The sequence below is a fragment of the Herpailurus yagouaroundi genome, unplaced genomic scaffold, assembly GCF_014898765.1.
Source record: "Herpailurus yagouaroundi ecotype Mexico unplaced genomic scaffold, PumYag 29, whole genome shotgun sequence".
Classification (NCBI taxonomy): Eukaryota; Metazoa; Chordata; class Mammalia; order Carnivora; family Felidae; genus Herpailurus; species Herpailurus yagouaroundi.
The window spans coordinates 99,068,058-99,090,150 of record NW_024412377.1 but is presented as its reverse complement, the minus strand read 5'-3'; the positions used below and the strand labels follow the sequence as shown (position 1 = coordinate 99,090,150).

The 22,093-nt window shown below is 45.9% G+C and overlaps 1 protein-coding gene across 2 annotated transcripts in view; it reads left to right on the top strand.

The window, feature by feature from the left end:
* The window catches only part of LOC121014270 (proteinase-activated receptor 2), a 101,773-nt gene that overhangs the window by 65,866 nt on the left and 13,814 nt on the right, over positions 1–22,093 (top strand). The window contains exon 1 of one of the 2 annotated variants that reach the window (XM_040450356.1): positions 20,411–20,792. The exons of the other annotated variant lie outside the window; for it this stretch is intronic. Within the exon in view, the coding sequence (XP_040306290.1) occupies positions 20,675–20,792 (118 nt within the window). The 5' untranslated portion in view covers positions 20,411–20,674. Of the gene's footprint in view, positions 1–20,410; positions 20,793–22,093 lie in introns of those variants that run through there. 2 annotated transcript variants of the gene reach the window in all.

Genomic DNA, 22,093 nt, shown 5'->3' with positions numbered 1-22,093 from the left:
TAGCAATAAGAAGTCTGGCATTTCCCAGTGCCCCAGCTATTCCCTAAGGGAAGAGTATTTAGGGATGTCTGGGCACTCTCTCAGGATGGGAGGAGGCTCCTGGGGTGAGGCAGGAATAAGCTTCTGTAGTTATAAAACCCCCATGGGACCCTCAAAAGGGTCCCTTCTGAGGCCTGGTAGTGTTAAAACACCGATCCTCTGGTGGCCCTGCTCTAAGGCCTGCCCCAGAACTGGAGCAGCCAAATAAAGAAGTTGTCATAAAGTTAACAGCCTCATATTGAGCCCTTAACTGTGTGCCAGGCACTTAACATTCAATTTTTATGGTAACCCGACAAAGTAGGACTATGACCGTCATCTTCACTCCACAAATAAGGAAACAGAGGTTAAATAACTGACCCAAAGTAACATAGCTGGACAAAGGCAGAAAAGAGGGGCCACAGGGCACCTGGGTGGCTCAGTCAGTTGAGTGTCCAACTCTCCATTTTGGCTCAGGTCATGATCTTACAGGTTCGTGAGATTGAGCCCCACATAGGGCTCTGTGCTGACAGCGCAGGGCCCGCTTGGGATATTCTCTCTCCCTCTCTCTCTGCCCCTCCCCCACCCACACTGTCTCTGTCTCTCAAAATAAATAAATAAACTTAAGAAATTTTAAAGAAAAGAGTGCCACTGCTCTATGTAGGTTGACGCCCTGTGTAACACTGTTTTCAAGTAATCATTCTAGCTGAGGAGGAAAAAGAATGGCAGCTTTGGGTCAGAGTGTTCCTACACACTTCCCCCCACAATACCCTGCCAGCAGCCATGGTGACCTATGCGGACATATAATCATATGTACACATAAGCATATGTGAAAGGCCCGCCCCTCCTCCCTTACCCTGATTTGAGAAGAAGACCGGCCATGTAGTAAAAAAAAAAAAAAAAAAATACAGCCTCAGAAGCCCCTAAATTAACTCATATAATTGGAACAACTTCATTCCTCCATGTTTACTGTAGGCCTACTATTTGTTCATAACCCACGCCTTCAAGGAAGGTGACTGTCATTTAAGAGATAATTTACGGATATGACAGAACTAGGAAATACAGAACAATACCTCATGAAGTGATAAATCATATCAGAGGCTTAAACAGATAATAATAGCTATCATTTATTGATCATGATCTATGTGCTTTATTTTTTTAATGTTTATTTATTTTTGAGAAATAGAGAGCTAGCGGGGGAAGGTATGGAGAGAGAGAGAATCCCAAGCAGGCTCCACACTGCCAGCATAGAGCCCACCATGGGACTCAAACCCACAAACTGGGAATCCATGACCTGAGCCTAAACCCAGAGTCAGCCGCTCAACAGATTGAGGCACCCAGGTGCCCCAATCTATGTGCTTTAGATGTAGTATCTCATGGGATCTTCCCAATGGTCCTTAGAAGCAAGTTATTATTATGTCTATATTATAGATGAGTGGAGAGGTGCTTATATACAAAGTAACTTGGCCAAGGCTGGGCAGCCAGTAAATAGAAAACCTGGGTTTGAACCAGGAAACTGGGGCCACCCAACTTTTACACACTTTGGTCAAAACCACATGCAGGGCTTTAGTGCCTCTGTCTGAAACCACTTCTCTGTGCTGTGCATCTCCATCAGGGGAAAGAGTTGCATTACTTAGAATTATAAAGAAAAGCCTAATGAAGAAAATGATTATTTGATAGATGTTGAGCCAATAAAACAACCACCAACTCATCTTTATTAACCACTGGGTATAGTACTGGGACATTATAAATAGACAATAAATGCTTTTCAAAAATATATTTTTTTTAAGTTTTATTTATTTAGGAGCACCTGGGAAGCTCAGTCGGTTAAGTCTCTGACTCTTGATTTCTGCTCAGGTCATGATCTCACGGTTCGTGAGTTCGAGCCCTGCATTGGGCTCTGTGGTGACAGTGTGGAGCCTGCTTGGGATTCTCTCTTTCCTTCTCTCCCTGCTCCTCCCCCATTCACTGACTCTCTCTCTCAAAATAAATAAATAAACATTAAGAAAAAAGTTTTAGGGATGCCTGGGTGGCTCAGTCTGTTGAGCATCCAACTTGGCTCAAATCATGATCTCACAGTTCATGGGTTCGAGCCCCACATGAGGGTCTCTGCTGTCAGCATGGAGCCCACTTTGGATCCTCTGTCTTCCTCTCTCTCTGCCCCTCCCCCTCCCTCACATAAACATTTTTAAAATCCTTAAAAAATAAATTAAAATTAAAAAATTAAAAAATAAAGTTTTATTCATTTAAGTAATCTCTACACCCAACATGGGGCTTGAACTCATGACCCAAGATCAAGAGTTGCATGCCTGACTGAGCCAGCCAGGTGCCCCAACAATAAATGCTTTGTGAGCTAAAATATTTTGCTTAACTAAGAGTTTGCTATGAAAGGGTTGGGGTGTGTGTACAGATGAAGGGGTAGGGAATACTGGTTGGAGGGCATGGATGAGCAAAGCTTTGCCAAGAATAAGCTCAACTTGTTTTGGGGAAACTGTGAAAATGCTAGTCTGTTGAAAATGGAGTTCATTTTTCATTCAGTCATTCAGTCACTCAGCAAACAGTTCTTGAGCACCTACAACATGCCAGGCACTGTGTTAGAGGTTTGGAATACAAACATGAGTAAGACACAACCCCAGCCTTCAAACGGTTCACGGTTTTGAAGTGCGGGGTGGTTGGTGGGGAGGGGACACAGACATGTGCCATATGTAGGCTTATAAATGGCTTAAGAAGGGTCTAGAGAGTGGGGCACCAGGGGGGCTCAGTCAGTTAAGCATCTGACTTACGGTTCTTGAGGGTTCTTGAGATCAAAGCCCCCCTCGAGCCCTATGTCTGACTCCATGCTGACAGTGCAGGAACCTACTTAGGATTCTTTCTCTCCCGCTTTCTCCGCCCTTCCCCCACTCACTCACAAGCATGCTGTCTTGTAAATAAATAAACAAACAAATAAATAAGTAAAAAAGAAGGGCCTGGAGAAAGAGCTGAGGGTGCATAGAGGGAGAACTGATGGGGAATTCAAGAAAGAAGTTGAGCAAGGATGGTCAGGCCCCTACAGGCAGTGAGATGAAGAGGGCAGAGGGTGGGGTTAGAATGAGGAGATAAGGATCTCCTTATGGCATGATCTCCTTATGACATGGCAGATGACACTATCAGGGTCATTTCAGTGACCCAGGTAAAGCCTGGCCAGACTCCTCAGTTGCACAAGTACACTCAGGCCATGAACAGATAGATGTCTTCAGAAACGATCCTTCAATGGGGCACCTGGGTGGCTCAGTCAGTTAAGCCTCTGATTCTTGGTTTCAGCTCAGGTCATGATCTCATGGTTAGGTTCGTGAGTTTGAGCCCTGCATCAGTCTCCACGCTGGCAGTGCAGAGCCTGCTTGGGATTCTCTCTCTCTCTCCCTCCCTCTCTCTCAAAATAAGTGAATAAACTTAAGAAAGAAAAAAAAAGAAAGAACTGATCCTTCTGTAAGATTAACAAGGCAGCTGTTTTCTGTGTTCTCAGGCAATTTCCAGGAAACATTTAGGCACACATCTTTTAACTCCCAGTGACCTCGTCATAGAAAAGAGTAGGAAAAGTGGTCACGCTCTCAACATTTCTGCATAAAGTTTTCTTCAGCATCAGAAGTCATTCCATAAATCTTCATGGAGTACCTAGCATGTCAGGTACTATCTGAGGCAATATCTGAGGTGCTGAGGACTCAGCAGTAAACAAAATCTCTGATTTCATGAAGCTCTCATTCAAATGGGGGCCACAGACACAGTCAAGAGAAAAAAATTAGATCTACAAAATGGGAGAAGATGATGTGTAAAGGGAAAGGGGAGAATGATGTTGCAGAGGGCTATTCTGTGGGGGACTGCTCTGGTGGAGTTACATGCAGCCAACTCTGAATGCGGGGAGGGTGAGTAGATGGCCCGGGGGAGAGGAAACTCTCTGAAGTGGGAGACTGCTCAGTGTATTCCAGAAACAAGGAGGCCAGTGCTGCTGGAGCAGACCAAGCAAGGGAAAGGGGAACCCTGAGGAGCCAGGGGCTAGATCCTGTGGAGGCCTTTGGCTTTCCTTCCACCTGAGATGGGAGCCTTGGGAAGTAGGCGCAGGGTCTGGGGTACCTCTTAAGGATCACTCTGGGACAGAATTCGAGAAACAGGGAGGACCAGGGAAATCAGTAGGAGACTGTTGCCACAGCCCAGATAAAAGAGGATGGTGGTTTGGACTAGGGGGGCAGCCAGAAGAAATTGTGAGATGATCTTAATCTAGAGATATTTTGAAATCCGAAAGGATTTGCTGACAGATTAGATGTGAGGGAAAGTGAGCAGTCAATGATGACTCAGATTCCGAGGATTTGGGCCAGAGTAAAAACTGCCATTTATCAAGTTGGGAGGACTTCTTGGGGTGCCTGGGTGACTCAGTTGGTTAAGCATCCAACTCTTGGTCTCGGCTCACAATCTGGCAGTTTGTGGGATCAAGCCCCACATCTGGCTGTATGCTGACAGTGCAGAGCCTGTTTGGGATTCTCTCCTGCCCCCTGTCCACCCCACCCCACACCTCCTCTCCAGCTCATACTCTCTCTTTCTCAAAATAGATAAATAAAAACTAATAAATAAATAAACAAATAAACAAATAAATAAGACGGGAGGACTTCTTGAGGTTGGAACTCAAAATTTTGATTTTGGACATATTAATTTGAGGCAGCTGTTAAGATACATGAGCCCTGTGTTAAAGGGAGAGGCCAAAGCTGGGGACAGTAGTTATTAAAGTAAGGACAGGTAATTAAAGCCATGGGATCGGGTGAGGTCACCTGGGTAGTGATGGCAGGCCAAGGAGAGGTCTGGTCCTCCGGGCATGACAGTGTATAGAGGAGGAGGGGAACCAGGAAAGAGTGGTATCTTGAAAGTCAGTTGCTGCTGAGAGGGGAATCAACTACTGACTAGGCCTAACCCTTGGATTTGGCAAAGGAAGGTCACTGGGGACTTGGACAGAAACCAGTTTAGATGGAGTGGTGGGGATCGAAGCCTGGTGTTCTCATCAGGGTTCAAGGGAAAACTTGGGAAAAGAGGATGAGGAGATAATAAGAGGGGACATCTCTTTTAAGGAATTTTCTGTAAAGTGCAGTCAAGAATGGAATTGGAGGGAGGCACCTGGCTGGCTCAGTTGGAGGAGCTGTGACTCTTGATCTCAGGGTCATGAGTTCAACCCCATGTTGGGTGTAGAGACTACATACATACATACATACATACTTTAAAAATGAATTAAATTGGAGGAAGATCAAGAAGGAAGATATCATTTATCATTTCATGTAACGCACTAGAAAGCAGCCAGCCAAGGGGAAAAATTATTCACGTAGAGAGGAGGAGTGAGGACACTGAGTGATATCCTTATGCTGTGGAGAGGGGAGGGGCCCAGTGCACATGTGCAGGGTCAGCATAGGTGGGAGCATGGACAGTTCACCCATTTTCAGGAAAGGGAGGTCAGAGGATATGGTGGGTGGATTTGTGGGTGGAACATGTGAATGTTTTCTTCTGACTGCTAATCTTTTCCTCCCTCTGTTTGTATGTGGTAATGGTGTTGTTTTCATCAATTCTAAGATGCAATCTTTTCATATTCTAGCAGCTATGAAATTAGAATAAATCTTAAAATCAGTGGAACATTTAATTGTTAGTATTTAGTTAACCCTTGAACAACATGAGGGTTCGGGTGCTGACCTCCACTCCCCACATAGTCAAAAATCCATGTATAACTTTTTTTTTAAAGTTTATTTATTTGGGGGTGGGGTGGGGCAGAGAAACAGAGAGAGAGAGAGAGAGAATCTTAAGAAGATTCCAAAGTGTCCCCTATGATCATGACCTGAGCCAAAATCAAGAGTTGGACACTTGACGGACTGAGTCACGCAGGTTCCCCCCCATGTATAACTTTTGACTCCCCCAAAACATAACTATTAATACCTACTGTTCACTGGAAGTCTTACCAATAACATAAACAGTCAACTAACACATATTTTGTATCTTATATGTATTATATTCTATATTTTTGCAAGAAATTAGGCTAAAGAAAAGAAAATGTCAAGAAAATCATAAGAAAGAGACATTTATAGTGCTACACTTTATCCAAAAAAATCTACACTGTTAGCATGGAGGCTACGTGGGTTCTCTCTCCCTCTCTCTCTATCCCTCCACCATTCATTTGTGCTCACGCACTCTCTCTTTCTCTTTCCTTCTCAAAATAAATCACTAAACTTAAAAAAAAATCCGTGTGTAAGTGGACCCGCAGTATTCAAACTTGGGTTGTTCAAGAGTCAACTGCATTCTTTCTCAGAACTACATATAATAAAGAAGAGTTTATGTCAAAGGTGACTCAGGCTTGGTGAACTGTGGGTTGTCACTTTCCTTTGGACCCACCTAGAGTTGTCTGTCCATTGGAGAGGAGGCCAAGCAGGGCCCTGCAAATGCTGTTTGGCTTGTGAGTTAAAGGAGAGATGTCAACATTTTTAGTAAGATACTTTGGGCCACTGAAAAGAAAAACAAAAAGGGAGGCAAGGAAAGGCAAGGAAAGGCAAGGAAAGATAAGATAAGGAGGAAGGGAGGGAGGGAAGGAAGGAAGGAAAGAAGGAGGAAAGAAAGAAAGAAACTAATTTGGGGCCATAACTATCTCTCTGGTAAAAATTCATCCAGCCCAAACTTCTGAAGAAAGGTCCAGGTGCCATGAAGTAGGGGAGGGAGGCTGGGCCTCTGCCCACAAGCTACAGGACTGTCTGGGCTTCTGATTGTTCTTTCATCAGGGGAATATGAAAGACCATGGACAAGGCAACTAACACTACTTGTCCCACACCTGAACCTGGACAGCCACACCTGACTCAGAAACCAAGTGCTTCCTGCAGTCAGACAAGATCTTGGCCGCACTTCCTGTGTGGTAAAGACAAGGAGAAGTCCAAGTGTCTGAGAACAGGGAACTAACTGTGTCACAGCTCTTGGGGTTACTTCAGCTTTACTTCTTGGGTAAGAGGAGATAGGACTCCAGTCCCCCTTTTCTGTAGCTCAAGTCTAGGAATGGTTTGGGAGGTTCTCTTTGTCCAAAGAGTTGAGTGCTTACCATATACTGTGCTGGCTGATCACTGGGTATACTGTATAAGCAAACTCAGACAGGGCCTCTGTTCTCAGAGCTTATATCTAGTCAGGGAGATTTATTAACAAAGTAATGTATACACACACACACACACACACACACACACACACACACACACATATATATAATTTTAAATTTAATTTTAAAGAAACTGGGCGCCTGGGTGGCTCAGTCAATTGAGCATCCAAGCTCAGGTCATAGTCTCATGGTTTGTGGGTTCGAGCCCTGAATCAGGCTCGCTGCTGTCAGTGCAGCCTCTGACTCTGCCCTCTTCCACTCACGCTCTCTATCTCTCAAAAGAAAATAACACTAAAAAAAATAAACTTTTAAAAAAAATTTTATTTAAAAAAAATTTTTTTAATGTTTTATTTATTCTTGAGAGAGAGAGAGAGAGAGACAGAGCATGAGCGGGGGAGGAGCAGAGCGAGAGAGGGACACAGAATCTGAAGCAGGCTCCAGGCTCTGAGCGGTCAGCACAGAGCCCGATGTGGGGCTCGAACTCACAGACCATGAGATAGATCATGACCTGAGCTGAAGTCGGCCGCTTAACCGACTGAGCCACCCAGGCACCCCTAAAAAAATTTTTTTTAATGTTTTATTTTTGAGAGACAGAGAGAGATGGTATGAGTCGGGGAGGAGCAGAGAGACAGGGAGACACAGAATCCAAAGCAGGCTCCAGGCTCCGAGCTGTCAGCACAGAGCCCAACATGGGGCTTGAACCCACAAACTGTGAGATCATGACCTGAGCCAAAGTCGGATACCCAACCGACTGAGCCACCCAGACACCCCCCCCCCGAAAAAAAAGAAACTTTCTGAGCACTTTACAAAGATTAACACCTGGGGTGCCTGGGTGGTTCAGTTGGTTGAGCGTCCCACTCTTGATTTCAGCTCAGGTCATGATCCCTGGGTTGTGGGATCGAGCCCCATGTCGGGCTTTGCGTTGAGCATGGAGCCTACTTAACATTCTCTTTCCCTCTGTCCCTCTCCCCTGCTCATGCTCTGTTTCTCAAAAATAAAAAAAATAACATTTGTACCATAATCTAAGAACCAGGTGCTATTACTATTACCCCTGCTTTACAGAAAACTAAAACTCAAGCACAGAGAAGTTCATTATCTTGCCCAAGCTCACAGAACTCCTAAGTGGCAAAGTCAAGATTCAAACCCAAGCAGTTTTGTGTGGGAGTCCTAGCTCTGAACCAATGTTGCCTCTCAGATTATTTTGTTTAGCACAGTTATTCACAAAAACAAGTTGCTTTGGAAATGGAAATGACTCATCCTGGAAGGAGAGATTGTAGCATGTGACAAGCCAGTGGCAGCTTTGAAGGCTGGCTGGAGAGACTGCTGCTCACCAAGCAATAAGCAGTTTGCATTGGGCACTTCTGCAGTGTATTATACCTTGAGCCTCTCCCCCATCCTCCTCTTCACAGCTGTCTCCTTTGGGCTCTTACATGGCATCCTTATCTCGCCTTGCCTTTCATGCTTTTACTCTGCCCTCTCAGGCTTTATTGTTAGGGGCACAGATTTATTTTTCTCTTTGACCATGCAGCTTATAGTGACCTTGGCTAAATGTGGCACAGGACCACACCCAAGAGAAGGCCCAGTCAATGTGTGGGGTAGGGGGTGGGGGGAAGGGGAGAGGAGTAGAGAGAGATTGGAAATCAGATTTTAAGAGGAGAAGCAGTTCTAGACCAAGACTATGTCTACCCTGGCCAATGGAAGAGACTCCTTGCAAAATCTTGTCTCGTCTGTGGACTGGTTCAGTGGCCTACAACTTATTCAGGACTCAACACTTTCGCTATAAAACTGAGTGTTGTTCCTACAGTACTTTCTGCTTTTCCAAGCCGATCTGCAGTCCTGATCTCCTTCAACCCAACCACAACCCCAGGAGGTATTCGTGGCAGGACACAGCTGGATCACTGGATCCCAAAGGGTCTTCAAAGCCACAGTTTGCTTGTCAGACGCTAAGATCCCTCACTGCTGGGTGAGTCATTTGCATTTCTAAAGTGAGTCTCATTTCAGAGTAAAGGGGCTCTGAGTTGGCAGGACAAAGCTGGATCTCTGTGCTTTTTTTTTTTTTTTAATTTTTTTTTCAACGTTTTTTTTATTTATTTTTGGGACAGAGAGAGACAGAGCATGAACGGGCGAGGGGCAGAGAGAGAGGGAGACACAGAATCGGAAACAGGCTCCAGGCTCTGAGCCATCAGCCCAGAGCCCGACGCGGGGCTCGAACTCACGGACCGCGAGATCGTGACCCGGCTGAAGTCGGACGCTCAACCGACTGCGCCACCCAGGCGCCCCTGGATCTCTGTGCTTTAAACTCCACACTCTTCCACTCTGTTTCTCCCTCTCCGAGGAGGAGGACAAGATAGTCTCAGATGCAGGACCTTCGAGAACCAAGACCTGAATCCCTGGACACAGCTGCTTGCCATCCTTGGGCTCCACTGCCAAAAATGGCCAGAGCGCCGGCCCCCCCCCCCCCCGCAAGAAATCAACACCAAATTTCTTATAAGAGTGCAAAACTTCAGAAAGCTTCTGGTAACACAAGCATATTGTGGTGGTACAAGGAATACAGCCATTGTAAGGTTGTGAGTTTGGCATTTGTTTCTGAATGTGCTTCTGAAACATGTTATTTTTAACACAAAGGCAATACTAGTCTCTATTTCATAAGAAACCGTGAAATTAAGTGAATTAATAATTTGAACATGTTACCTTTTCCTATGACAATATCTTTTTCTTTTCAAAATCACTATACTTTCTATTTCTATACCGGACCCATAACAGAGGTAGCTGAGACCCTGGGGAGTTGTGGAAATAGAATAGATTTTAGCTTCCACTGGGACAGAAACCGATTCTGGCCCGTCGCTTCTGGTGGAATCCAGTAGTCAAGACAGAAATCAGGCTGACGTCAGAGCCATTACCCTTCCCTGCCCCCACACCCAGCTGGCCAGCCTTTGTGTGGCTCTAAAGGCTCTGTGGGCATTCTGCAGGCGCTTCCTTCAAATGCTAATGAAAGCTCACAAATGGTAAACAGCAGGATGGAGCTAGTGTCTGTAGCCGGCCCGAGCAGCTGGGAGTTATTGCCCCACCCTTCCTCCCAAGATTTCCCCGACCCCCCTCCTCCAGGTTTCCAGAGCTGTGTGCTTCAACTGCCCGGAACCGGCCGCAGCCGTAACTCTAATCTCTGCGCCTGCGCGGTCCCGGCTTATCTTTCATATCAAATCCTAACGTCCTAAACCTCCTCCTCTCCTTACCAGCCTGTCACAGGCCTCTGTTATTCTCTGCAGTTTCCCCAGGCATTCCAGGCGCACGACAGCCTCCTACCACCCCCTACCAAGCCCAAAGCACCTCTGAGGCGTCCCAGTGGCCAGGCCTTCTAGTCCTTTGAATACAAGGTTCTTGTAAGGTAGGTAGTATTAATTTTAAAGATGAGGAACAGAGTCCGAGGGTGACCAACTGACAGAGCCAAGATTTAAGCCAGGCCTCTTGGATTCCCTGGTCTAGACCTTTCCTTCTTATCACATATCTCTTCAAAGGCAGGAGACATTTCTGATTGAAGGAGCAATGGGGCAATGGAGTCTGGATAAGAGAAGGGTCCATGGAGGCCCCTAGAGACAGAGCCGCTTGAGGGAAACGTCAAATCTGGCCCTGTTTGAGGGCCACAGCTTCTCTCCAGACCTTCCCTCCCAAGACCTTGGTGGGGCTTTTTCTCTGCCACTAATGATAAATAGCTTTCAGGGCCCAGGATTGAGAGTGCATGCTGGTCTTCAGTTCCTCCTCTGACATGCCCGACTGCTTTTTGAAGTGCATCAGTTTCACAGAAGCAAATTACTTTGTGAAACTGTGAGCTCCTGGGTTGTTAGGAGGTGGCTCTGAGCACTCTCCCTCTCCCCCAGAATAGTCTGTCAGATCTCCAGGATGCGGGTCTAATCCTGCTGGGTTGCAGACGGAATACTTTTAGCTGGCTAGGGATTATGGGATCATTTGTCTAAAAACAATATAACCCTTTTTTTTTTTTTAATTTTTAAAATTTTATCTATTTATTTTGAGAGAGCACAAGCAGCACAAATAGATAAATTTTATCTATTTATCTTGAGCATGCACAAGCAGCGGCGTGCAGGTGTGGGGTGGGGGGAGAAGGTAGAAGAGACAGAATCCCAAGCAGGCTCTGATGTGGGGCTCTGATGTGGGGCTCACAAACCGTGAGATCTCGACCTGAGCCAAGAGCAAGAGTCGGACACTTAACTGGCTGTGCCATCCAGGTGCCCCAACAGTATGATACATTTAAGATCAGCTGTAATATGATCATTCACTGTGGTCAGTCACAGCAGTAAGAATCCCCTGTATATATATAGAGCGCTTTCATGGTCTCCAAAGGACTTCTGTGCACATTTGATTATTTCGTTGTCACAACCAACCTATGGTTTGCACAGCTTGAGTGTTCCTATCACCATTTCACGTAAACCGGAGATTGAGAGGTCTCACTGTTGGCTAACTGTCCTATAACTGGTAAGTACAGTGGACTCTGAAGCAGGTACCCTACTCCAGCAATATATCCACCAACCTAAAGCAACTCTGCTAGAAAAGATCTGCATAATACTTATGCAGATATGTACTGATTTTATGCTTAGATTATGCTTTAGAATTCACAGCTCCCCACCTCTTAGGTTCTTCTCACCACCCTGAAAAAACCTTTTTTCCTACTCTGTAGCCCGAGTAAGTAAATATTAATAGTAAGGCAGAATTACCAAATCAGTAAAGATTTTTTAATTTTTAATTTTATTTTTAAATGTTTATTTTTGAGAGAGAGTGTGAGTGGGGGAGAGGCAGAGAAAGTGGGGGACAGAGTATCCGAAGCAGGCTCTGTGCTGACAGCGGTGAGCTCAATGTGGGGCTCGAACTCACAAACTGGAGATCATCACCTGAGCAGAAGTCATACACTCAACCAACTGAGCCACCCAGGTGTCCCAGTAAAGATTTTTTTAAATGGTAACACCCAGCGCACGTGGATGGCTCAGTGGGTAGAGCAGGTGACTCTTGATCTCAGGGTCATGAGTTTAAGCCCCATGTTGGGCAGAGAGCTTACTTTAAAAAAACAAAACAAAACAGTAACACCCATGCTGGTAAAGATGTGAGGAGATAGACACACTCAGACACTGCTGATGGGACTATAAATTAGTGCTTTGTTTCTGATGGGCACTTTGACAGTAATCATTGAAAGCTTTTAATTCCTTTTGATGTTTATTTTTGAGAGAGAGAGAGAGAGACAAAGCCAGAGCATGAGCAGTGGAGGGGCAGAGAGAGAGGGAGACACAGAATCTGAGGCAGAATCCAGGCTCTGAGCTGTCAGCACAGAGCCTGACATAGGGCTCGAATTCATGAACTTGGAGATCATGACTTGAGCCGAAGTCGGACTCTTAACCTATTGAGCCACCCAGGAGCCCCTAAAAGCTTTTAAAATAAGCAATTTTTGATGTGTCAAACACACTCCTTTTTAAAAATATTTTTTTCCTAAAAAAACCAGTCGGAGACTACAGAAAGAGGTGTATTTATTAAGGTATGTTTATCTCTATGTTACCTAGAACACAGTAAAAACCTGAAATAATCTGGCTATTCAGCAGGTCAAATAAAGATCTACAAGAAGATGAAATATCCTGTAGTAACTAAAAATTTTTTTTTTAATATTTATTTATTTTTGAGAGAGAGAGAGACAGACAGAGCATGAGCAGGGGAGGGGCAGAGAGAGAGGAAGGCACAGAATCCAAAGCAGGCTCCAGGCTCCGAGCTGTCAGCACAGAGCTTGATGCAGTGCTCGAACTCACAAACCATGAGATCATGACCTGAGCTGAAGTCGGATGCTTAACCGACTGAACCACCCAGGTGCTCCTCTGCAGTAATTTTATATGACACTATGGAAGAATATTTAACCGGCTGGGGAAATGTTCACTGTTCTCCAGTGAGGAAAACTAAGTAATAAAACAGTTAAGCAATATAATCTCAATCTGATTTTTAAAAAGATAGCTTGAAGTAGAAAGCTATCAAACTGTTAAGAGTAGTTTTCTCTGGGAGCATCTAGGTGGCTCAGTCGGTTGAGTATCCAACTTCGGCTCAGGTCATGATCTCACGGTTCGTGAGTTTGAGCCCCGCATTGGGCTCTGTGATGACAGCTCAGAGCCTGGAGCATGCTTCAGATTCTGTGTCTCCCTCTCTCTTTGCCCCTTCCCCACTCATGCTATGTGTGTGTTTCTCTCTCTCTCAAAAATAAACAAACATTAAAAAAAATTTTTTTTTAAAAAGAGTAGTTTGGGGCGCCTGGGTGGCTCAGTCGGTTAAGCGTCCAACTTCGGCTCAGGTCATGATCTCACGGTCCGTGAGTTCGAGCCCTGCATCAGGCTCTGTGCTGACAGCTCAGAGCCTGGAGCCTGCTTCAGATTCTGTGTCTCCCTCTCTCTCTGGCCCTCCCCCATTCATGCTCTGTCTCTGTCTCAAAAATAAATAAACATTTTTTAAAAATTTAAAAAAATAAAAATAAAAAATAAAGAGTAGTTTTCTCTGAATCATTCCTTCCTCTCTCCCTTCCCTTCTGTTTTGTATTTCCTAGTCTTTTTTACAATAACTTAATAAGCATGTGTTCCATTTGGAATCACAAAAGAGAAACCTTTCTTTTTTAGATGAGACTCTAAGAATGAACTGCCCAGGAACCATGGCAAGTGGTGGGTAGGGCTTGTGGTCAAGAAAATAAACAGAGAAGGGGGAACAACTAGTCTATGAGCAACTAAATTGGAAAATGTATTCTGGGATTGAAATGTCTTTTTTTTTTTTTTTTTTTTTTTGCTACTCATCTAAAGAGGATGTTGTGACTGATTTTACAAGAAAAGTCAGCAAATTGCCTTCTTTGAAATGGGACTGGTGGTTTTCACCTCTGGTGGTTAAACCAAGTGAGCTCTGCCTCCCTTCCGACACTGGAAGTCTCTGGAGAGGCACAGGGTGGCAAATTCTGCCTTTGGTACCGCCTGTTGTCCTCTGGTAAGCCGGGCCACCCCTGCCCCACACTGGGTTCGGGCCCAAAAGGCCTTGCTCTGTATGCTTTCGATTCACGTGAGGTTGTTTACTTCAACTTATAAATGAGAAGTGGAGGGGTCCTTAGAAGCCCCCTGGTATGAGAGAGAGGAGGCTGCGGGATGCCTCACTCCTCCAGCATAGCTCAGCTTGTCACCAACGGAGCAGAGGGGTCTGGATGGTAACTGAAGACTGGAATGGTAATGGAGACCATTCAGCTCCCCAGCGATATCCTGGACCCACGGAAGTCATTTCAAATGATAATAATTTCAGACATTAGTGACCAACTGCTGTCTAGGCGTATGATCTTTGGGTTCAAGTTTGTTTGGGTTTTTTTAGATCTTTCTCTGTTTCTGCCATTCAAACAGGTGGGGAAATTTTTTAAGGACAGAAGTTGTGGAGAACGTCAAAGAGGCCTGAAAGTGACTGGACGACGCATCCCTGAGAGGAGTGTGATGTCATGGGAAATACAGCCACAGTCTTACTGTTCTAAAAAGATGATGCTGTGGGGAGCAGGACTGGTACCCTATACTGCATGAAGAGTCAATGATGGCACCTGTACCTGAGATTACTTAATGAAATAGGCACGTGATGAGGGTGAGGAGTGGAAACCGTCCTTATGCTACATGGTGATTAAAAAGATGGGAACAGTTGATTGGCGGGGCTGGGTTGCTCACTTAGGCGGGAGTTCATCCCTCTTCTCTTCCCATTTTCCTTTGCTTACTTCGTCCGTCTACAACTCCAACCAGATTTATTCTTTTCTTTTGGTCCCAGAAAGACCATCCCTCCCTCCCACCCCCATCTCAGTGTTACAAAAAGAGGATTGAGAATGGATGGTTCAGTCTTCAGCGGCCTCGGGATTAAAGTTCAGAGTCTTTTTCACAGGAAACACAAGTCCTTCACAGATGAGTCCTGGCTACCTTTTTAGCTTTATCGCTAACCACTTTCCTTCACATACACTGGTTTCTCACCACGGTGTTCCCCAAACCTGCCACATTTTCATTATACCTGGAATAACAGAGATTGTTAGCGGTCTGCTGAGCTCCTTTTCTCTTCCTTCGGGGCACACAGCCTTCTTTTGCAGTGGGCTGTGGCTACATGACTGAATTCTGGTCGGCGGAATATAGTAATAATGATTGTGCACCACTTTCAGAGCAGGGCTGTGGAAACCTTATGCGCACACCCTTCACATTTCTTCTGTAGTGATGTTGGAAACCTTCAACTGAAGATGACAGAGTCCCAAGGAGGGACAAGTCCAGCTCATTTATCCCCACTTGGAAGAGAGGTTCCCACCAAACTTAGCCTCGGATTTGGCTTTAAGTAAGAAATAAACATCTATTGCAGGGCATCACTAAAATTCAGAGATTTATTATCTACTATAGGAGCTAGGCTTATCTTAAATACTACTTGGTGAACTCTTCATGCTTCAAGGCCCTCTTCAGATGCCCCCTCTTTTAAAAAGCCTCTTCGGATTTCCCCAGGGAGGAGTCATTCTTTCTGTGATTCAACCATGCATCACTTACCGCTACTCCCACCCCCAATGCTTGACTTAATTATGCATCTCTCTTCACATTGGACCATCAGCTCAACAGAAGCAGAGATACTGATCTTTGCAATTCTCAATTTTAGCAAAATGATAGATAGTAGGTGTACAGCATATGAAAATTCACTCATTCAGAAGTATATGTCGAGTCTCTTCTGTATGCTAGACCCTATTCTGGCACTGGGAACACAGCAGTAGACAAAACAGATAAAAATCCCTGTCCTCTACATTTTAAAGGTTAGACATTTGCCTCCCTGTATTCTAAGGAGTGCTTTAAACTGGGACTGAAACAATTATTTGACATTATAGACGTGTGTGTAAGAGGCACCTGCCAGGTCCAGGTGATGTTACTTCCTAAATCTTAATTCCACAAGCTAAAATGTAAAAACAAAACAAAACAAAACAAGAAACCTCTGTAGTCACGGAGCTTGCATTGCAGTGGGGGAACTAGATAGTAAGTAAATACATGTAGATTATCAATACTGGTGATATATGCTATAGAGGTAAAGCAGGAGAGGAGGATGGGGAGTATAGGGTGGGAGTTTGATTTCACTTCATTTCATTTCATGTTTATCCATTTATTTTGAAAGAGAGTATGTGAGCAGGGTAGGAGCAGAGAGAGAGGGAGAGAGAGAGAATCCTCATGGGAGGCTCAATCTCATGAACCGTGAAATCATGACCTGAGTGGAAATCAAGAGTCAGACGCTTATTTGACTAAGCCACCCAGGCACCCGGAGTATAATTTTATTTTATTTTATTTTCAAGTTTATTTACTTATTTTGAGAGACAGAGTGTGAGCAAGGGAGGATCAGGGAGGGGGGGGAGAGAGAGAGAATCCCAAACACAGTGTCAGTGCAGAGCCCGATGTAGGGCTCTCTGGAAACCACACAACTGTGAGACCATGACCTGAATCAATATCAAGAGTCTGACGCTTAACGAACTCAGCCACCCAGGTGCCCCCTAGGAGTATAATTTTAAATAAGGAGTTCTTAGAAGGCCCCACTGAGAAGATAAAGTTGTAGCAAATACCTGAAAGAAGTAAGGACTGAAGCTATGTAGGTGTTTGAGGGAAAAGTATTCCAGGCACGGCTGGAGCAGAATGAGCAAGGGAAATAAAAGAGATGAAGTAAAAGGGTGTGTGTGTGTGTGTGTGTGTGTGTGTGTGTGTGTGTAGGGGGGAGGAAAGCAGGATGTATACACTTTTGACAGACTTTGGTTTGTACTCAGAGGGAAGTGGGGAGCTACTTCAGTATTTTAAACAAGGAAGTGATCTGATCTGATGCACATTTGAACAGGTTCACTCTGACCACTATATTGAGAGAGGACTGTGTGGAGGGTTGGAGACAAAAAGAGGGCGACGAGTTACAAGGCTATTGTAATAATCTAAGTAACAAAATAACTTGAATGCAATTTTGGATGTATTTTCAAGGTATGATTTGTTGACAGATCAGATGTGGAACATGAGAAAGAAGTCAAGGACGACTCTAACATTTTTGATCTGAGCAACTGAAAGAATGGAGTGGCAATTTAAGGAGATGAAAAAACTCTAACAGGGGCAAGGTAGATGTGGAATTTAGATTGGGACTTATGCCTGCCTGATACATCTGTAGTCACATTAAAGTGGAGGTGTTGAGTAGCTGGAGGCATATGTTATGTGTGTGGAATGGAGAAAACTGGGCTAGAATTACAGACTTGGGAGTGGTCGGCATAGAGATGGTATTTAAAACCACAGGACTGGATTAGATCACCAAAGGAAATGAGTGTATATTGAAAAGAAGCCTAAGGACAAAATCAGGGGCACTCCAGAGTGTAGAATTCAGGAAGGTGAGAATCAAAGAACCAACTCCTTATGAGTTGCCAGTGAGTAGGAGGAGAATCAAGACAAGAGTGGTCCTGGAGGCCAAGTGAATATAGCATTCAAGGAGAGAGAACTCAACTGGGTCAAATTTCACAGTTAGGTTAAGTAATGTGAATACACGTTTGAGCAAAGGATTCACCACGTGAAGGTCACTGCTAGCCTTGTCTAGAGTGTTTGCTGAATGAAGGAGTGAATGAATGGGAATTTTTTTGCCACATATATTTAAATTTTTAAAAAATATTTACTTATTTTTGAGAGAGTGCTAGTGTGGAGGGGAGGGGCAAAGAGAGGGGGACAGAGGATCTGAAGCCAGCTCCATGCTGACAGCAGAGAGGCAGATGCAGTGCTCACTCGAACTCACATGTGAGATCATGACCTGAGCCGAAGTCGGACGCTTAGCCGACTGAGCCACTCAGGCTTCCCTCACCATTTATATTTGGCCAGGACCCAAGAGTGCAAGGACTAGATCTTTGCTTCTCCAGGAAGAGTTTGATGAGTTTGATAAATGATTGTAGAACTGACTGAATGAAAATGGTTTCTCCCTCAATGTCCCTCAATATCCCGTTTCCTACTTTATTTTCCTTAGAATTGTAGTGTGTGGGAAACTGCACACAGTTTCCAATCTTTGGCAGCCAGTCTATCTGGAACTGGCTGTGCCTATCATCTCTGTACTCTTTCACAGCACCATACTACACCCTAAGCCCTTCAGGGCAAAGAAGTCATCAACATCAAAAAACAAATCACAGGAGGGCACCTGGCCTGGGTGGCTCAGTCGGTGGAGCATCCGGCTGGGGTTGTTATCCTGGAGTCATGAGACACTTAACTGACTGAGCCACCCCGGCACCCCAATCCTCAGGAACCTTGAAACTAAAAAAGCATTAACTCCATTTTATAGGTAAGGAACCTAAAGCTCAAAGAGGGTAAGTTATTTTTCTATAACGTCACACCATTGTTAGCAAGGGGAGAAACTAGAATGTGCCCACAGAGTTACATGATTTCAAGGTTAAGCTTTTTGCACATTCCCCAAAGAACTGGAGACAACAATGTGAGATTCCTTAGAGATGCGCTGCTGAAAGGCAGTCATTACAAAGAATGCTGGACAGCTTTCCCTGGCCATTCTTGGCTCTGTGTGTGTTGAGGGGCAGTCCGGTCTGTTCCTGTTATTCAGGGACCAATTATTCCATTCTCATGGCATGTTCAGGACCATTTGCTTCTCTTCGTTTTCAACCATTTATTTTCCTACTCCTACAAGATCCTCTGCCAGGACAGAGGGAAGAGGCAGAAAGCTAACCATCCATGTAGGTAACTTTGGGGAAATGTTGTATTGGGGATATGCTTGAGACAACTGGCTAAGATGACATTTTACACAATTTTGTCTGCCTGAATGATCTGGAATCTACATTAGTTCTGTTAATTGGCCCCATGGTGGGTTCAGTTAGAGGCTGCACAGGGCCCTGATCATTTATAAGCTCCATCCTAGAAACTCACAGGTCTGTGGCCATTTGGTTCATGGTTCTTCAAAAATTCATAATAATCACCGACAACTGATTCATCAGACTTTAGTCTTCTAAGGAGAAAGGAGGATTCTCGGGGCTCAAACCCCTCAAGAGGCTATCTGGACTCACCTAATCTGGCCCCTCAGCCTGGGAGGGAACTCCCCACTCCAGCATACTCCACTCATGGCCTGGTCCTTTGGTGCAAGTCCGGCAGTGATGTGGCCCTTAACCTCAGCAGGAGGCTCTCAGGACGGTACCAGCGGGACTTGTTAGAAATCTTTCTATATTGAGCCAAAACCAGCCTCCCACTGGAGCTACTCAAAACCTGTCTAAGCCTCTTCTATGAGCTAATCCTTCAAACATCTGAGGACAACACTAATGTTTCTCTTTTCTGCTCCTCCATTACCCGATAGTTTAGCTGGTAGCTTTAAACTTTATTTTACCTTTTCAAAGCAAGTAAAAAATATAAGAAAGTATTACCAGTATGATGCTGGCCCTTGTGCACCCATCCCCAAAGTCTCACTCCTTTTCTCCCCAACCCCTCTATCAGCTTATTTATTTCTTTGGACTACTAGCTCCCAATGCAGGGGAGACTCTGATGTGGCATTTACAGTGCAGTGACTAATAGAAAGTGGCGGTCGTAGACTGGAGATTAAATGTGGCGTGCGTTTACAAACTGTACCTATAAACTGCGTACTTGTGGGCAATTTATCCAGCCTTTCTAAACTCCATTTCCTCAGCTGTAAAATGGGAATAATAAACATACTTAATGCGCAGCTTGTTGTCGGGGTTAAACTAGATAATGTTCCAAATCGTTAGCTCTAGGCACTAAAGCAGCTCTTCCAACTATCACCTCACAGACGAGAAAATGGGCCTAGAAGGGCGTGAAGAGGTTTTTTCGAGGTCACAACTAGTTAACAGCAGAGCCGGAAACCCAATTCCAGATCCCTGACCCCCTGGCGGGACCCCTTCCTGCTCCCCACCGCTTTGTTGGTGACCGAAGCCATCCATGTTGTCTCTGCAGATTAAAAACTCACCCCTTACCCCTTAGTGCCCGCTACGCTGAGAAGCTTCTACCAATAACCGACGACAAAGTCAGTGAGCTCAGACCGTGGCTTTTTTCCATTTAGCAAAGGGGAGGGAAGGAGACCGGACCCTGGCTCCCCAGGAGTAATTAAAGGGTAATGGTAGTCTTAGGCGTGGCCAGGTCTAAAAGAACTCGAGGTCCGAGCGTTCCGGCCTTTGCATTCCAATACAGCTACTTCACCCTCCCAGCCCCGCCCGCGGGCGGCTCCCGCACCCTCCCCAACAGCAGCTCTCGCACCTGCAGCGCGTAGGTGGGCGCCCGGGCTCCTGGCAAGACTGCGTGGGGCCGGACCCGCGCGTCGGACGTCCGAAGGGGCGGGGCCGAGCCCCGCGTTCCGGCCCCGGGGCGGGGCCACGCGCAGGTGCGCGGAGACGCTCCGGTTTCACTGAAACTCATCCGTCTCCGGGGAGGCGAGCGCAGAGGCTTGGATTCGGGCAGGTGAGACGGTGGCTTTCTCTTGGAGCGGCGAGTGGGACTCCGAATTTCGAATCATTGGCGGCGAATGCCCTGCCCGCCTGGCGTCGGGGCTGCAGGAAGGATGCGAAGCCTGAGCGCGGTGTGGCTGCTGGGGGGCGCCATCCTGCTGGCGGCCTCTGCTTCCTGCAATCGCACCGTCCAAGGTGAGAAACTTGGTCAAGGAGCGCTCCTGCAGCTAAAGAGCCAGGGGTCCCAGGCACATGCACTGGTGGTGGAAGCTGGGCAGGTGCACGAAAGGTGTTCTCTTGCCGCCGCGGCCACCACTTCTCGCACCTCCTCTCGGAGGCTTTAGTGGGGATCGCTGCGCCGGAGAGCACTGGGCTGGAACAACTGGGAGAGGCTGAAGTCCGCGGAGGAAGAGGAGGGAACGGAGTGCTTGCGTCTAAAGGGTACCTAAGAGGGCTCAGCCTCCCCTCCCCAGGGTTGGCTTCTTTGTAAACATTCAGTCATTAAGGCGCTTTTCGCACGCTGGTGGCAGGACCTCTTAGACTTAGTTGGCTCATAGCGGTGTGGAATGGGTGAGAGCCCGAGGCCTGGGAAACTTCTTCCTCGCTTTTTGTGACCTCCTCAACTTTCGGAGCCCCCTCTTTGGGGTCGGCTCCCGTAGTTCGAAACCGTCCTGGGGTCCGAAGCTCCTCTGGCACGGTGGATGGCCCGGGTATGGAAGGGCCGGACCCCGCTGGGTTTTCGGGGTATTGAGCGCTCAGCCTGGAGTTTTAGTCCAGTTGGGCGTCACGCGGATTTTACAAATGGAACTTCTTGGACCCTGCCATTTATTCGACTAGGTGACCTTACTGCGGCCCTGCGTTTCCGGGCCTTTATATGCCACGCGGAACCTATTTGGGCCGCCATTGAGGTCTGTGTGACCCAGGCTGCCCGCTCCGGGAATGGAACAGCACAGGAGCCGTCCCGGCGGTACTCAGGTGCCAGCTTGTGTAGGGCTGCCGGGTTCCGCAGGTGTCCTGCACCGGGTGTGCTCCAACTTGTCCTCCTGGGGGCGGGATCTCCCCTGTTGAGCAGGCTTCTGAGGGTGTGGGGGATAGTTGGCCAAAGATCAAGCTGCTGTGATGCTAACGGGTGCCCGGCTGTTTGTGGCTGTCAGGGTAGTCTCGGAAGGGAGGTTTAAATTTCCCCGTGAATTTTGTAAAGGAGCAAATCACTGTCAACTTGAATTAGATTGAAGAATGTGATTCTTTTGCCTCTGGAATTACAGAAAAGCGTGTTCTAGTATATACTTGAAACTTGCACCACTGTATAACTTTTTTGGGCAGCATTACAATAAAGGCATTTATTAATTACCAGGAGGTGTTGAAACTGTAATGAACACGTTTCGATTTGCCTTTGTCTTTTAAAGTTGGAAACTTAAGTAAAGCTAAGTATGTGCAAACATTAAGAAAAAAAATGTAGGTATAGATGACCCATAGCTTTTCTGATTTATACAGTT